At 37.2% G+C, this 16,385-nt stretch overlaps 1 protein-coding gene across 5 annotated transcripts in view; it reads right to left on the reverse strand.

Moving 5' to 3' along the window:
* FOCAD (focadhesin) overlaps positions 1-16,385 on the reverse strand; it is a 415,741-nt gene that overhangs the window by 77,168 nt on the left and 322,188 nt on the right. For all 5 annotated transcript variants that reach the window (XM_077148045.1, XM_077148042.1, XM_077148044.1 and 2 more), the window contains 4 exons: positions 16,080-16,168; positions 11,544-11,588; positions 4,153-4,261; positions 1,105-1,221 (listed from right to left, as the gene is read on the reverse strand). In XM_077148045.1, the coding sequence (XP_077004160.1) occupies positions 1,105-1,221; positions 4,153-4,261; positions 11,544-11,588; positions 16,080-16,168 (360 nt within the window). The remainder of the gene's footprint in view (positions 1-1,104; positions 1,222-4,152; positions 4,262-11,543; positions 11,589-16,079; positions 16,169-16,385) is intronic.

Raw genomic sequence — 16,385 nt, forward strand, 5'->3', positions numbered from 1 at the left:
CTTCATATAAGCTTCTAAACAGGTTTCATATCTATCAATAAAGAAATAAGAACCTCTGACAGAAAGCAAATATCATAAAGAAATTACTTTGAACAAAATCTATCTTCCAATATAATTCTGCATGGCTTGGTTAGTAATTTTTTTGTCCTAAAATCTTGTTAAAAATCTAGTTCCAGATCCTAATTCCCAGGTGAATACATACCAGTCCCTCCTGAGAGCAGGAGGACAGAGGCACTCAAAATGTAGTACAGAGAGGACCTAAGGCAATGGAGTTTCAGGCTAAATTCGTGATCTTAGCAACAGCTCAGGATCTGTGCTATATTTTTATTCAAATCGATTATAATCCTCTGCCACTCAGCTGATTGCCCCATGATCACTATAATTCCCTAAGCAACAGAGAGTGATAGGGTAAAACCAAAACAATTCCATGCAATACAGAAATGAAGCACATACCACAACCAATAAAGGGAAAATGATGCCTAAACTAAAAAATATGTTTCCATTTTGCTTCAACTCTTATGATATAAGCATGAAGAAAGGGAATAACTAACAGGAATATTTGCAAAGCATTAATTTTTACCTTCAATTTATAGGTAAGGATAATGGGAGGGGAATAAGTGTCAGGTCAAGTCATAAAGCCAATAAGGGTGGAACCAGGGCTACAATCACTACAGATAATAAAATTCAGCTCCCTCATTTTATAAATGAGGAAACAAAGGCCAAAAGATATTAGGTAAACTGCCCATGGTCATATACTCTGAAATGACTTAAAAAACTATGACTAGAAACTGGGGTCCCCACTCCTCAGCCAATGCGCATTCTACCTCAACTGTAGCTCTTGACCCTAACTCCACATTAGAATAACCTGGAGAGTTTTCAAAATACTGATGCCCAGGGAATAGTCTACTTAATTAACACAGAGCTGAGGCTTACACATCAGTATTTCTTTTTTTGATATGTGTATTTTTAAAGTTACCCAGGTGATTTTAATAAAATTCAACTCTGAAAATAATTACAGCATATCAAGGTATGTTATGTGAACAATTTATGAGATAAGTCAACTTTCGAGTTTTCTGACCACTTTTAAAAATTTCTCTGACTTACATGATAAAATGAGGAGAAGAGTTGTCCTCTGGGTTGGTAATGGCTATTTACAATGACCAGGAGTGTATCAAGCACCATGGAAACCCATTCTTTCATTGAAAGAAAATCACATTGAACCTGCAGATGAAAGAGAACATGAAGTAGTAATAAAGGTAAAAGGAAACCAAACCTAAACATTATTTATAGATTCAGGGTACAACCTCCTTTTCTATTGAATAATGAAGTGCTATTATCAGAACGCAAACTTCTCCTGCTAAAACTACATTAGGCGAATAGCTATTTGACAGATACACATCCTCACCAGTGTCTCATCAAGAATAAGCTCTAGTTCTTAAGCAAAAGTTAGCAGAGGCTGCAAAACAGAACATAGCCAAGAGCTCATCAGAAATCTCCTATGTTCTGTGAATTTCAATGAGGATAATGTGCAGTTAAAGGGACAAATGTGCAGGTAAAGCAATTCAAATCTTCTCAATTCTATGACATTTCACAAAGGAGGCAATAAAGCAACCTACAAAATTCTGACCAATATATCTAGTGTTTCTGCTTACTATCACCTTATAGTTGTCATTCAAGAATCATGACAACATTTGTTTAGCTAACTGAAAAATTAGGTGTGGAAACATAAATGATCTACAGTTTGGTAAAGAAGAAAAGAGAATACAAAGGTAAAAACAAAGCCCCAATCATTCCAAGAGCAATTGATTTTTTTTTTTGCATGGGCAGGCACTGGGAACCAAACCTGGTTCTCTAGCATGGCAGGCGAGAATTCTGCCTGCTGAGCCACTGTGGCCCGCCCGAGAAATTGATTTTAAAAATCATTTATGACAATGGATGTCAAAAATGATGTCATTTGTTGTCTCAAATGGTGTTAGCACTTAGGTGATGCAAGTTAAAAAGGTCAATGCAGTGTTGAGAATCTCCTTGAAATTAATTGACTCAAACAAGGTCTTCTTCCTAAGATCTTTAATTGTTGGTCATATGAATATCTGAATGAAGTTTGAAATTTTCGATTTTAATCAGATCATCCTGTCTTGAAGTTTGCGTTGAGCCACAGCCAAAGGCAAGGACATCAAGAATAAAAGTAAATTCCCCTCTGTGGTCTATGTAGCTTCTCAGTGTGTTGTGTTCTATGTGCTACAGAGCAGAACAAACAGGGCAGGGATTAAGAAAAGCAAGAAAGCCTGGAACTCAAACTCTGAGGTAGGCCCCAGTTATTGGGATAAATTACCCGCACAAACTGATAGTGTGGCATCAATGTCACCAGAATGAAGGGATACTAGATTGGAGCATTAACTTTTTAGGTTGCAAAACTACTTAGCCTGTTGCTTTTATTAAAGAATTCTATTGACTCTTTCAAGGATATGAAATAATTCCTCTCAAAAATATCCTTCTTTCTCAACATCAAAATAAGATTCTGGGTCTAAAGTTAAACTTTTCATATAGTTGCTAATTATATGTTTATCCTTCACGCAATTATCTCTTGACCTCTTGCCCTTCCCCATATGTGATAGGCTGCTTGTAGCTTTTGCTGCATAGCACCTATTCTCTTGTTCACTACTAACAGCAACTTGGGAAATAATTTCTTCTCTAATATTCGAAGCTTGGTTAAACCCTCAGTCAAGCTACCTGCCATAATCTAGCCAAGGGGGTAAAATTGTGAGACCCATGTGGGACTCTAACTATTGAGTGATGTAAGGATAGTAAATGACTAGATCCCATCTATGCTCATGAGGTGGTCTACAGGTCTACAGAGACAGTTCATTAATACCTGTTGCCCTCGTTTTTGTTCTTGGTGAAATCTGTTTTTTAAGCTTTGCTTTCAATTTCATGAGCTTCCAGATTTCAGATGCTTTCAGTTTCTTTTTTATTTAACTAAATCAGAGTTGGTTCCTTTGCTTACAACAAAAAAATCCACCATAGAAAAAGAGTTAAGCCCAGACAGGCCCATAAGAAATTCTGAGAAGAGACAGACAAGATGAGTAACACTGAATAAAGTTTCACCACTTGATGCAAAAAGAGTAAGTCCACAACTTAAGATTCAAATTCAGTTTAAGAAGAGAACAGGTAATTTAATTTTTAAACTCTCAATAATATTTATATGATTTTAATTCTTTCTTTTTTATAGACATGAAAGTCGATTCATCTCTTTAACCAGTCAACATAAAATTCTCTCATAGGATTGTTTACATCTGTTTAAAACCTTGATGTAGATGATGCTGATACTGTCGATGGTTATTATTTATTGAGTGCCCAGTATCTGACAGCAGTCATGTGTATTAATTCATTTAATCCTTACAATAATCCTTTCTGGTATCTATTCCCATTTTACACATGAGGAAATAGATTCTGAAAGGGGAAATTAATAGCAATATGCCACAGATCTGGTAAGTAGAAGTACTAGGATTTAAATATAGGACTCTCCTACTCTAAAGTTTTTAAACCACTCACTATATTGTCTACAGATAATGATAGCTAACAGATAATGGGGCCAAAAACAACAATAAATCCATGCCTTTTTATTTTGGCAGATAGGCATTACATGAAAAAATACATTGGAAATGAACACTGGCCAGCTTGTCGCATGTTTAATTAAGAAGTAAATGCCTTGCAAAAATGAATAGGCACTTTGTCATTGACATCTACAATTAAAATGCAAAGTACATTTTTTCAGTCAGTAAACACTGCTTATTTATCATTTTTTGACAGCATTGTTCACTTTCAGTAAGCCTAGTTAACCTCCTAGATTGGTTACCACTGATGTAATCACAAAAAGAAAACCCCTGTTGCATAAAATTGGCACCTTCAAATGGAAATGACCACTTAACTGTGATGGAGAAAGCAAAACAGAAAAGCAGCAAAGAAAAGTCAGGAAGGCTCTGACTCATAGTATAGAGGTCCATCGAGTAGAATAAATTGGTGCTACAATCCTAGATTCTAATCTTCTAAAATTCCAAGTCCAGGCCATCTAAAGCCAGGCTTAAAGAGATTTCTCACTTTTCTAACATTACATAACCAAAGCCTAAGTGATTAAAATCACCCTTAACTCACCTTCAGGACCCCATCAGAGTCTGAGGAGAGGCTGACTTCATGTTTGGCTACAACGACAGCAAGGCTGCTTAAGGCTAACAGTGCATTGCCTTTGACCACTGGGCTGTCCCTGTTAGAAAAAAAAAATCCAAGAGAGGACTTTTATATTATTAAATAGGAAAAGAGAAAGTGCAATTATAGGTCAATGAAGCACTTCCATTCCCTCACAGAACCTCAGAAATGCAGGTCTAGTTGCTCCCTGATGCCAGCAGCTTCTTTCTTTTTTTTGACACTAGTGCTGATTTTTAACTTTTCTTATCAATGTATGGTCATAAGGCTTTTTTGTAAATTAAAACTCCAAGTTCAAATATCTAATTTCTTTCTTCCTGAAATTTTTAATCCATTCTGCCGATCTATGTCTTTTGATTTGGGAATTCAGTCCATTAACATTTAGTGTTATTACTGTTTGGATAATATTTTCTTCTACCATTTTGCCTTTTATATTATATATATCATATTTGACTTTCCTTCTTTCAACACTCTTCTCCATACCTCTCTCTTCTGTCTTTTCATATCTGACTCTAGTGCTCCCTTTAGTATTTCTTGCAGAGCTGGTCTCTTGGTCACAAATTCTCTCAGTGACTTTTTGTCTGAGAATGTTTTAATTTCTCCCTCATTTTTGAAGGACAATTTTGCTGGATACAGGAGTCTTGGTTGGCAGTTTTTCTCTTTTAGTAAATTAAATATATCATCCCACTGTCTTCTAGCTTCCATGGTTTCTGCTGAGAAATCTACACATAGTCTTATTGGGTTTCCCTTGTATGTGATGGATTGTTTTTCTCTTGCTGCTTTCAAGATCCTCTCTTTCTCTTTGACCTCTGACATTCTAACTAGTAAGTGTCTTGGAGAACGCCTATTTGGGTCTAATCTCTTTGGGGTGTGCTGCACTTCTTGGATCTGTCATTTTAGGTCTTTCATAAGAGTTGGGAAGTTTTCAGTGATAATTTCTTCCATTAGTTTTTCTCCTCCTTTTCCCTTCTCTTCTCCTTCTGGGACACCCACAACATGTATATTTGTGCAGTTCATATTGTCCTTGAGTTCCCTGATACCCTGTTCAAATTTTTCCATTCTTTTCCCGATAGTTTCTGTTTCTTTTTGGAATTCAGATGTTCCATCCTCCAAATCACTACTTCTATCTTCTGTCTCTTTAAATCTATCATTGTAGGTATCCATTGTTTTTTCCATTTTTTCTTCTTTGTCCTTCACTCCCATAAGTTCTGTGATTTGTTTTTTCAGTTTTTCTATTTCTTCTTTTTGTTCAGCCCATGTCTTCTTCATGTCCTCCCTCAATTTATCGATTTGGTTTTTGAAGAGGTTTTCCATTTCTGTTCGTATGTTCAGCATTAGTTGTCTCAGCTCCTGTATCTCATTTGAACTATTGGTTTGTTCCTTTGACTGGGCCATATTTTCAATTTTTTGAGCGTGATCCGTTATCTTCTGCTGGTGTCTGGGCATTTAGTCAGATTTCCCTGGGTGCTGGACCCAACAATTTGGAAGATTTTTCTGTGAAATCTCTGGGATCTGTTTTTCTTATCCTGCCCAGTAGGTGGCGCTCGTGGCACACGTTTGTCTGCGGGTCCCACCAGTAAAAGGTGCTGTGGGTCCTTTAACTTTGGAAAACTCTCGCCGTCGGGGAGGTTCGCCAGCCGAAGCGGCTTGGAAGAGTGCCAGCCGACCCAGGGTCCAAACGCGGAGAGGGTCGCCGGCCGCCGCAGCCCGGGAGAGCGCCCGTCCAAATTTCCTAGTCGGCCCGGGGCGCCAAGCGTGGCGGGAGGGCGCCAGCTGCCGCGGCCCGCCCGGGAAAGTGCACCGTTCCCAGGGAGTCACATGTTTGGAAGGGCCCCCCCCCCCCCGTCACCGTTCTCTGCGGCCTGGGGATTTCCGATCCAATTCTCTCAGTTGGTCCGGGGGGCCGCGTGTGGTGTGGGTGCCAGCCGCCGCGGCTTGAGGGGACCACCTCTCCAATTCTCCCAGCCGGCCCGGGAAGGGGGAAGGGAGGAACTCTGGTCGCTTGCCGCCCCGCCCGGTGAAGCCCACGCCCCTCGGCGATCTCACCGGAGCGGGTTCTCTCAGCCAGTTAGCTGTTCCAGGATGGGGTACGCTGTCTTTTTGATCTCTGTCGTGGCTCTGGGAGCTGTTCTGTATCGTTTCTACTCCCCTAGTAGCTGTTCTGGAGGAGAAACTAAGATCCGCGTGTCTTACTAAGCCGCCATCTTCTCCGGAAGTCCTCTTCCTGAAATTTTTATTTCACCATGTGAAATTATATTTCCTAAACTATCTTCATCTGCATCATTCTGGGCCAATTTAAATTCATTGGTTTGTTCTGAAAACACAACCAAAGGATTACATGAATATGCCCAGTAGAACAGAACAGCTTCTGGCTTTTCTGAAGCACTTGTGTGCAATCATCTTCTAGTGACCCACTTTAGATGACATATTTTATTTGCAATTTGACACACTGGCAGCCTTCTACAGTCATGTTGTCCTTTGCTTCTTTCTCTTAAGATGCCAAAGCCAGCTAACTCAAAACCAATTTGCAATATGATTTGGAGACCCTAGATGAGATGCAAAAAAGGCCTCTTTCTAGATTATTCAGACCAAAGTTGCCCATTTATATCATTCAAGTGATAATTTTCTAACATTAGTGATAAAATCTAGCATCAAGAAAACAGAATCTACTTAATACATTTACTTAGTATTATTCCTTAATTCCAGATTGATCCTAAAAAAGAAAGTCCCATATGGGACACTGATGAAACGTACACGGCTTCTCAATTCTGTCAAAACAGAATTTAGGCAGCAGAGCACCCAGACCATCAGATGTATGTTTCTTCTTAGTCCTGATTGTGGGTTGCCATAAATCTAGAGAATGCTCCCCAAAACTTGGACTTGAGACATGAACCTGAATTCAGTATATGTATCCAAGAAACACTCCTTGCTCACCTCTGAGGACTAGAACAGTTATGTGGGATGAAGAAGACTTTCAGCCCTGCTCCCATGCCAGGCTAGCCTCGTACCTCCCATCCCAGGGTGCAGTCATGACTCAATGATCCAAGTCTGTGTATGAAAAAGGTCCGTGTGCACACGTGTTCTTGTATTTTTTACACTCCGTTTGGTAAGAATTGGACTCAGGGCCTACCATTTACAAGTCCTTCTATCTATCCATTCATCCATCCCTCTTTTTTTCTCCTCTCCCTCTCTCAAACTGTCCTTGACGTGGTTAAGCTCACTGAAAGTTACTCTGCACACTTGGCTATTTTGTTCACCCCTCTTTAACTTCATTCCTCAATAAAGAACGCCATAAGTTGAGAAGGTATCAAAATATATTGGGAGTCTCATCAACAAATCGTACTGGGAAAAACTGGATATCCACATGCAAAAGGAAGAAAGCAGACCTTTTTCTCAGACCATATAAAAAATCAATTCAAATTGAATCAACAGTCTAAATATAAAAGCTAAAGCTATAAAACTCTTAGAAGAAAACAGAGGGAAATATCTTTAGATCCTTGTATTAGGCAATGGAGACTTAGATTTATATCAAAGCACAAGAGAAAAAATAGATAAATGGAAATTCATCAAAATTAAAAGCTTTTGTATATCTAAGGACATTATGAAGAAAATAAAAGAATAACTTGAAGAATGGGAGAAAATATTTGGAAACCATTTATCTTATAAGGGTTTTATATTCAGAATATATAAAGAACATTTATAACTCAACAACAGTAACCCAATTTTAAAAATGATTAAAGACCTTGAATAAGACATTTCTCCAAAAAAGATACACAAATGGCCAATAACCACAAGAAAAATCCTCAACATCATTAGTCATTAGGGAAATGCAAATCAAAACCACAATGAGATACCACCTAACACCCACTAGAATGGCTATTTGTTTAAAAAATAAACAAGCAAACAGAAAATAAGTGTTGGTGAGAATGCAGAGAAATAGAACCCTTTTAAATGGTTGGAAGGAAGGTAAAACGGTACAGCCAGTGAGAAAACATTTTGGTGGTTCCTCAGAAAGTTAAACGTAGAACTACCATAAGACCCAGCAATCTCTCGTCTACATATATACTCAAAGAATTGAAAGCAGGGATTTGAATAGATATTTGTACACCAATATTTATAGCAGCATTACTCACAACAGGAAAAAGGTGTAAGCAACCCAAGTGTTCATCAACAGATGGAGAAACAAAATGTGCTATATGTCTATAATGGAATATTACTCAGCCATAAAAAGGAATGAAGCTCTGATACATGCAACAACACGGATGAACCCTGAAAATACCATGTCAAGAAATAAGTCAGACACAGAAGGACAGATATTGTATGATTCCACTTATATGTAATAGCTAGAATATGCAAATTCATAGACATAGAGAATAGAGTATTTAAGTCACTATGTGGGTAGATAATACAGAATGGATGTAGACACTAAATTTGGGATGATAGAAAAGTTTTGGTAATGAATGGCGGTGACAGTAGCCCAACAATGTGAATGTGGTTAATGCCACCAAACTGTCTACTTGGGAGTGGCTGAGATGGGAAATGTTATGTTGTACACATGTTACTACAATTAAAAAGGACAGAAAGAGAGAGAGAATAAAGAGACAATGACAATTAAATACAATACATGATCCTGGACTGGACTGATAATGGAAGAGAAAATGTCCCACAAGACACTATAGGGGTCATTGAAAAAGGTGGAATATAGACTGTAATCTTATATTAGTGTTAAAATCTTGAACTTGATCAGTATATTTATGTCATTACATAAGCGAATATTGTTTTAAGAAATACACATGAAAATATTAAGTCATAAAGGAGCATGATGTATACAACCTACTCTCAAATATTTAGAAAAAAGAAAAATTAAAGGATGAGAGGGACAGAGGGAGGCAATGAAGGAGGGAGACAATGTAAATTTGGCCATTAATCTTTGAAAAGAAAAAACTTGTCCAGATTCCAGCTTGCCCAGGCCAAGCTACACATTTCATAAAGGTACTATGACTAGGTCACGCTTATCTTTATATTCCTTACCTGTCTAGTCCAATGCCCTATACATATTCAGTGAAACAAATTTAAAGGCAGATGAAAATTTACAACTGGTTCAGAAAAACCTCATCATCATGTGGATCAAATCACTGTCCTCTACCAAACAGTAGTGACTAATTTGCATAATAGCATGTCAGCATCATTATGGTATTTATCTAGGCAACACTACTGACATTTTAATTAAATTGTCCTTTGAAACAAACTGATGTCATTAACCTAATTAAAAAGCACAAAAAAGCACTGATGCTTTCTTAGGGCCAAAGTATTACGTTACATATTAGTAAAGTCATCCAATCCTTTGGGGGATTTTTATCTCCAGGTTCAAATGTATTTAACTAATAACAATGGAAATAAACTTACATCAATCATCAGGTCTTATGTGTTCCTATTCTGCCTTAACTCTTAAAAAATGCTCTCAAATGAGCAAATCAGTATAATCCTATTTTACTTCCTGCATTAACTTACGGTTCTGACCAAACAAAACAAGCCCTACGCTGGCCCAAACCAGTGCCTGACAGCCATGGTGCAAGGAATAGAAAGTTAAGCTAGTGGCTGGTGGTGGGGTCATTGCAGGAAGCCCCTGGGGAGAAGCAGAGAGGGAAGCAGAGTGATTTTTTTCCTCCTGGCTCTATCATTACCTCTCAACCTCTGGGCCTTATATATCTTCTACTTATTTGCTGTCATGCCCAGTATTGTCAGGATTGCTTTAATAAGATAAGGTCTAAAAATACTTCAAAGTTTGTGATGAAAAGGTAATACCATGAGAATATGATTTTTTTTTTACTCCATACCACTGAGAATGTGACAAACCATCCTTGGGTATTTGTCATGAAGTGATGCTTTGCAAGTCTGAAGAGTGAAGTCTCACTAAAATAAAATTTTAGACTAGAAAATGTAAAATTATAATTTGTTTTAATAGAAAGCTGCTAGTTTCTTCAGCAACTGAGGTTTTTTTTTTGCTGCAAAGATCAGTGTATAATGCTTTAACAGGATATAAGTAGACTATTTAATAACACAAACTCTGAAAGATAAAGTCAAATGCAGCCTCCCCAGTACCCACTACCTCTAGCCCAATGTGCACCTGAGTGCTCTCTGACAACATCTGCAATTCACCAAGCTGGATAAACAGATACAAACAAGTCCCTATCAAAGCCCCTCTGTACTTTAGTTTCCATCTTGTTAGCAGATAATATTTCCCATTGCCTCCCACAGAACTGAGTATAATTACCATTTCTATTTCCCTTTATGTGGAAGACCTAAGGCTGAGTGGTGATTAAATACTGAGATGAGACTTCATAGTTAAGTGCCTCTTTAAAAAATTACTTGTGGATAGCTAACTTTAAGATAACTGTGGTCTTGTATTTTTTGTTAGGTTTTTGTTTTTTTAAGGTAGAACACACTTAAGTAACAGAAGGTTCTAGGACATGGATAAACTATATTGCCATGAAATATTTCTAGATGATATAGATTTTCAATACACATGAAATCCTTTAGGTCAAAGGTGTAGCTATGTTATTTGGGGAGAAGAAGAAAGGAAGTCAAACAGAAACTACAGCAAGTAAAGATGATAGTGGAAGGGAGAAGTGTTAGAAACTGTTAGAAATGGACATATAACTTACTGCCAGGAAGTTCAGTGTGCTACTAAAGAAGTTGAAGAGATTGTTCAAGTAAGTCCATTAGGACATAATTTTCTTAGTAAGAATTGGCTTAAGGTAAATAAAAGGCCTCAAGGCAGTAATATTCAAGTAATTTTTATTAAAATAAACAAAAACATATGACTAAAATTGCTTCTTTAATCAGGTTCTCATACTAGTTTTTAATATTCAAAAATACAATTTTTAGATATCCTAGGCCCAATAACACAAAGGGAAAGAAAGGAAGTAAATTCTGATTTATTTGCTGGTTCACAGTTAAGATTTAATAATCTATTCTAGAACCCACATAAATCACATTAGGAAAGAATTTATTTTTTTCCCTTGAACTAAATTATAGCTCCTTTAAATGAAAGCCAAAGCAGCTGGAATTTTGTTACGTATACAGCAATGGCTCAACCTCAGAGACTCCTGATGTAAAAGTTATATGTCTGTACCAGTCCCATTGTATTTTCACAAAAAAGACACATTGTAAGAACTAACAATATGAAAAAGGATTAAAAAAAAGATTTTTAGAAAAATAATTGAAAAGTATAATTTAAACTCTTCAAAGTTATGAAATGGTTTATGAAAAAAAATCATGTATGCCTGCCAGGAAAAAATTCTTTACAGAAAATTTTTGCTAAGAGAATGAATGAATCTTACTTTGCAGCTGCCTTGGTGATCTCATCAGTCAACAGGTCTCTGACCCTGCAAAAAAGATGGAAAACAGATATTCGAGTTTATATTAAAGCAAGAACCCATCTTTTATACATAAATTAATAAGAACCTTCTGGCAATGACTCCAGGTCTTAAAACTACACATGCAGGATTTTAGTATAAGGCGAAAGAATTGTAATAAGGGCTTTACTTCAAAGACAGCTTCATATTTCTATTCCTTAAGTCACTTAGTACAGGAGGGGAAGGAAGAAAATCTAACACAGGAAGAGTACATAGGTAGCATTGTAATGATGCCATCTCTTAAACTGAGTGGTGGATATACAAGCATCCTTTACATCATTCTCTCTCTTTTTAATGAATGAGAGCTCATCAAAACAGCACTTTACTATTTTCAAAATATAGATACGGAATAACAATAATAAATGTATATAAAACACAATTAGTATACTTTGGTTATATAAGCATGCTGAAATTTTTTTTAAAAGAACCTACGCTTATGGGTTTGAAAGAAAGTAAGCTCAATTCAAATAATCACAGAATTTAATTTTTTTTCATCTTTTGTAGCCTTATAGGCACATCTGACACAATTGGTTACTCTTTCTTGAAACACTTTCTTTCCTTAGCTTTTACAACTTCACACTCTCTTGGTTCTCTTCTTAACTCACTGATCACTAATTTTCCATCTGCTTTATTGTTTTCCTCTCCATCTTCTTCACTTCTAAAGTTGAACTGCTCCACTACTAAGTCCTCTGACTTCTTTTCTATCCTTACTCTCTCCCTAGATGATCTCATCAAGTATCATGATTTTAAATGCCATCTAGCAATATGCTGATGATTCCTAAATGTATACCTCCAGCCTTGACCTCTCCCTTGAATTCAAGACTTATATGATCAATAGCCTACTTGACATTTTCATTTGGAGATCTAGTTAGGCGTCTCAGACTTAACAAGTCCAAAACATTATTCCTGTCCTGCCTCTCCCCACTAACCTATTATTCTATAGTCTTCCCCATCATAGTAGATGGGAACTCCATTTTTTTAGTTACCAAATTAAAAATCCTCGTGCTGTCCTTGGTTTCTCTTTCTCTCAGCCTACATTCAAACTATCAGTGTTTAAAACCTATGGAATCTGCCTTCAAAATACATTCAAAATCTAACTACATCTCTCCACTACTACCACTCTAATCCAAAAATACTCCCATCTCTTGTCTGAATTATTGCAAAAGACTTCTAACCATGTTCCCATCTAGTGTATTTTCAATACAAGAAGCTAGAGTGATCCTTTAAAATTATGTCAGATCCTCTGTTTAAAATCCTCAAATGTTTCTTCATCTAACTCAGAGTCCCAGTTTTCTACACACATACAAAGGCCTTCAGGAATCTGAAGCCCTGGACTTTTCTGGCTCATGTTGACTACATTCCTCCTTGCTCTTTCAGTGCCATACTGGCCTCCTTGCCAGGCACACTTCCAGGGCTTTTGAATTTCTTCCCTCCTTCTAGAATGCCCTTCCCCAGATATTAGCTCGGCTCACTCATCACTTCCTTCAGGTCTTATTCAAATATCATATTAGTAAAGAGGCCCTCCCGAACCCCCACCTCAACCCACTCCTGCCTTAAGCATTCTCTACTCTCTACACCCTAATTTATTTTCCTTCCTCTAATCAAAACCTATCATACACTATTTCCACTTGTTTACATGCTCATTGTCTATTTCCCTTCAGTAGAGTGTAAGCTTTGGTAGGACAGAAATAGAGTTCTGTTCACTGATATATCACATGTGCTTAGAGCAGTGCCTAGGAAATAAAAGATACTCAATAAATATTTTTGAAGCAATAAAATTATAACCCAGGTGTATTCAGTGGTCCTGGGGTATCTGAAACTATAATTAATGGCCTAGGCAAGTGAGCTTTTTAAAAATCTGCTTTTTGTAACAGTTTTCACTTTTTACACTGTCACCAGACTATCACACTTGGATTTTTTGAATTTGTGGTATCTGATGTGCCATTGAATAAACTTTAAAACCAAATATATAAACATAAACTGAATAAACTGGCTCTGATAGGGCTACACTAGGAACTCAGTTGTTATAACAGCCTGCCTGAGATTGGATTTGGGGTTATGTTCCAATTTAGTGAGGACATTGAAGAGCTGACTTCAAGATAGCTCATCAGTTACTGCAAGTTTAACTGTGAATTTTCTAGTTCTATATTAATCTTAAAAAAATTCTGGGAACCTACCTCTTATTTATTCACAAATACATGTACCCTATGAGTTTCACTAGGGATGTACATGTGTTGCAAATATAATTTTATAATTTGGAGAGCATGCCACCCACAAAATTATCATTTTCAGAAGAGGAAATTAAAACTATATGTAAAAGATAATATCATATAAGAAGTAAAACCCAAATTTTTTCTCTTAATTTTAAATCCAACATACCATTTTAAAGTGTACAGCTACTATTTTTTTAAACTTGGAAAATAAAACTTAGAATAAAATTAATTAACTACATATATACACATAAGCACATCTTGACTGTTTCTGCTTTTCTACATTTACCAACTGTCAGTAAACACAAATCTAAAAACAAGTAACCTTTGTACAGAGTTTTATATTAGAGCAACCTATGGTTGCAGGTAAAACTATTTAGATTCTGGGCACTTTAGTTACATTTAGGCTGCTGTAACAATGGAGCAAATTCTCTAGGGGTTGGGAAGAGTCTGGCTGCCACCCCAGTCTTCTGAAGGGGTTAAGTGTGTGCCCCAGAGATGGCAGAGAGTGGCGTGTCATCCACACGCTTGAAGAGGGTGGGGCCAAGAATAAGGTACTGTCCCCAGTGCTTGGTTATTTTGAAACACTCAACTCACATGTTTGGAGACAGCAGGGCCACTGCATATGCCCTTGGAAAGGATGGGACTATCGCTCTCTCAAGCCCCAGAGGATGAAGCATCATTCTATCAATTATTCTCAGCCCTTAAAATCTAATGGAGTTTGTGGTGCACGGGAAGTTTAGTGGTTATAATGCCCACCTTCCATGTGGGAGACCCAGGTTCGATTTCCAGACCATGAACTGCACCTCCCTCCCCCCCAAAAATCTAATGGGATTCACCCTGCTGGTTTGCAGAACTGCTTGAGTCCAGTGACCCCTGTTTTCCTTTCAATTTCACCCTATGGAAATGGGAATGTTTATCCTATGACTATCCCTTCATTGTATATTAGAAGCAGGTAATTTGTTCTAAGTTTCACAGGTCCACAGCCAGAGAAGAATTCTGCCATAAGATAAACCATGCCTGCAGCTGATTTGATGAGATTCTGTACCATTTCTGACTTTGTATTATATCTATATTGTTACTGAAATGGTATAGGCTTTTGAGATATTGTGATAGACTGAATGTATTTTGTATATGGAAAGAACATGTTTTTTGGGAATCCAGAGTATGGAATGTGCTGGTTTGAAACTGTTATGTACCCCAGAAAAACCATGTTCTTCTAATTCAATCTTGTAGGTACATACCTATTGTGGGTAGGACCTTTTGATTAAATTGTTTCCATGGAGATGTGACCTACCCAATTAAGATGGTTCTTAATCCTTTTACTAGGGCCCTCTATGAAGAGTATAAAAGGCAGGAAACAGAGAGACCTCAGAGCCAACACACAGAGCAGAGAGATGAAACCAAGACACAGACATCTGGAGATGTGGGAAAAAATGCCCCAGGAAATGCAAGAAGCTGAGAGAGCCATTTGAAAGCAGAAGCCAAGAAAGGACAGCAGACGTCACCATGTGCCTTCCCATATAACAAAGAAACCCCAGATGTGATCAGCCTTTTTTGAGTGAAGATATCTTCTTATTGATGCCTTGACATTTTCATGGCTGTAGAATTAAAAATTTGTAACCTAATAAATTCCCTTTGTAAAAGCCCAACCATTTCTGGTATATTGCATTCTGGCAGCCTTAGCAAACTGAAATACAAGGTATTCTTCCCAACTCATGTAACAATTTGAATTGCTCATAATGTGCTAGTACTACACACTTCTAGAAAATATAGTGAAAATTCCCTAAAGAATGTCTGCCAAAGAAATGAAAGCCCTGACATGGCGAAATTCCTCCTAATAATGAAGATGCCTTAGGGGAGAGAGATGGAGTGAATAGACGGGAAGGGTATCCATTGACTAAATGTGAGATAGGAAGGCAATGAACTGAATGGGAAAAATAATTTTTCATTCAAAATCATTTAAGTAATTAGTTAAAGGGAGAAAAGGGAGAAATAAACACTTTTCATATCTCATTCACAATGCTTTAGAAAACGATAAAAAATACATGAAATTTATGAGCAAATTTCTCCTTATAATTTTATCTGTAAAGTGGATAGGAAATAGACTTTTAAGAGCATCTGATTTTTTCTCCTTCAGGCTCATACAGAAGTTAAAACTCCCACTATTAAAGCCTTTAAAAATAATTACCTTCCCTTCATAGTTGACTTCCCAGTAAAAATACTGAGCAGCAGAAGGCCATCTCCTTACCAGAGCCAGGCTGTGCTTTTTTTGTATTGTACTTCCTCAGGTCCTTGCTTTCTATGTTTTAACTGCACCTCCAGCTCTCCTATTCTCCCCTGCAAAAAACAGCATAAATCAGCATGCAATCTCTATGGCTGAAATTATCTTGACATTTCTTTGGAAAACACTTATAATGGATGTAATTCTTTCCCAATGTGCCCTAAGTGTTTCTGATAGGATATTATATTGGATATATTATGAAAGAGGTTGTGTGAAGGAAGACAATCATGTCACTGCTTAAGTATTCCTATATTCACCCAAGAGATATATTTG

The sequence above is a fragment of the Tamandua tetradactyla genome, chromosome 2 (assembly GCF_023851605.1).
Source record: "Tamandua tetradactyla isolate mTamTet1 chromosome 2, mTamTet1.pri, whole genome shotgun sequence".
NCBI classification, from domain to species: Eukaryota; Metazoa; Chordata; class Mammalia; order Pilosa; family Myrmecophagidae; genus Tamandua; species Tamandua tetradactyla.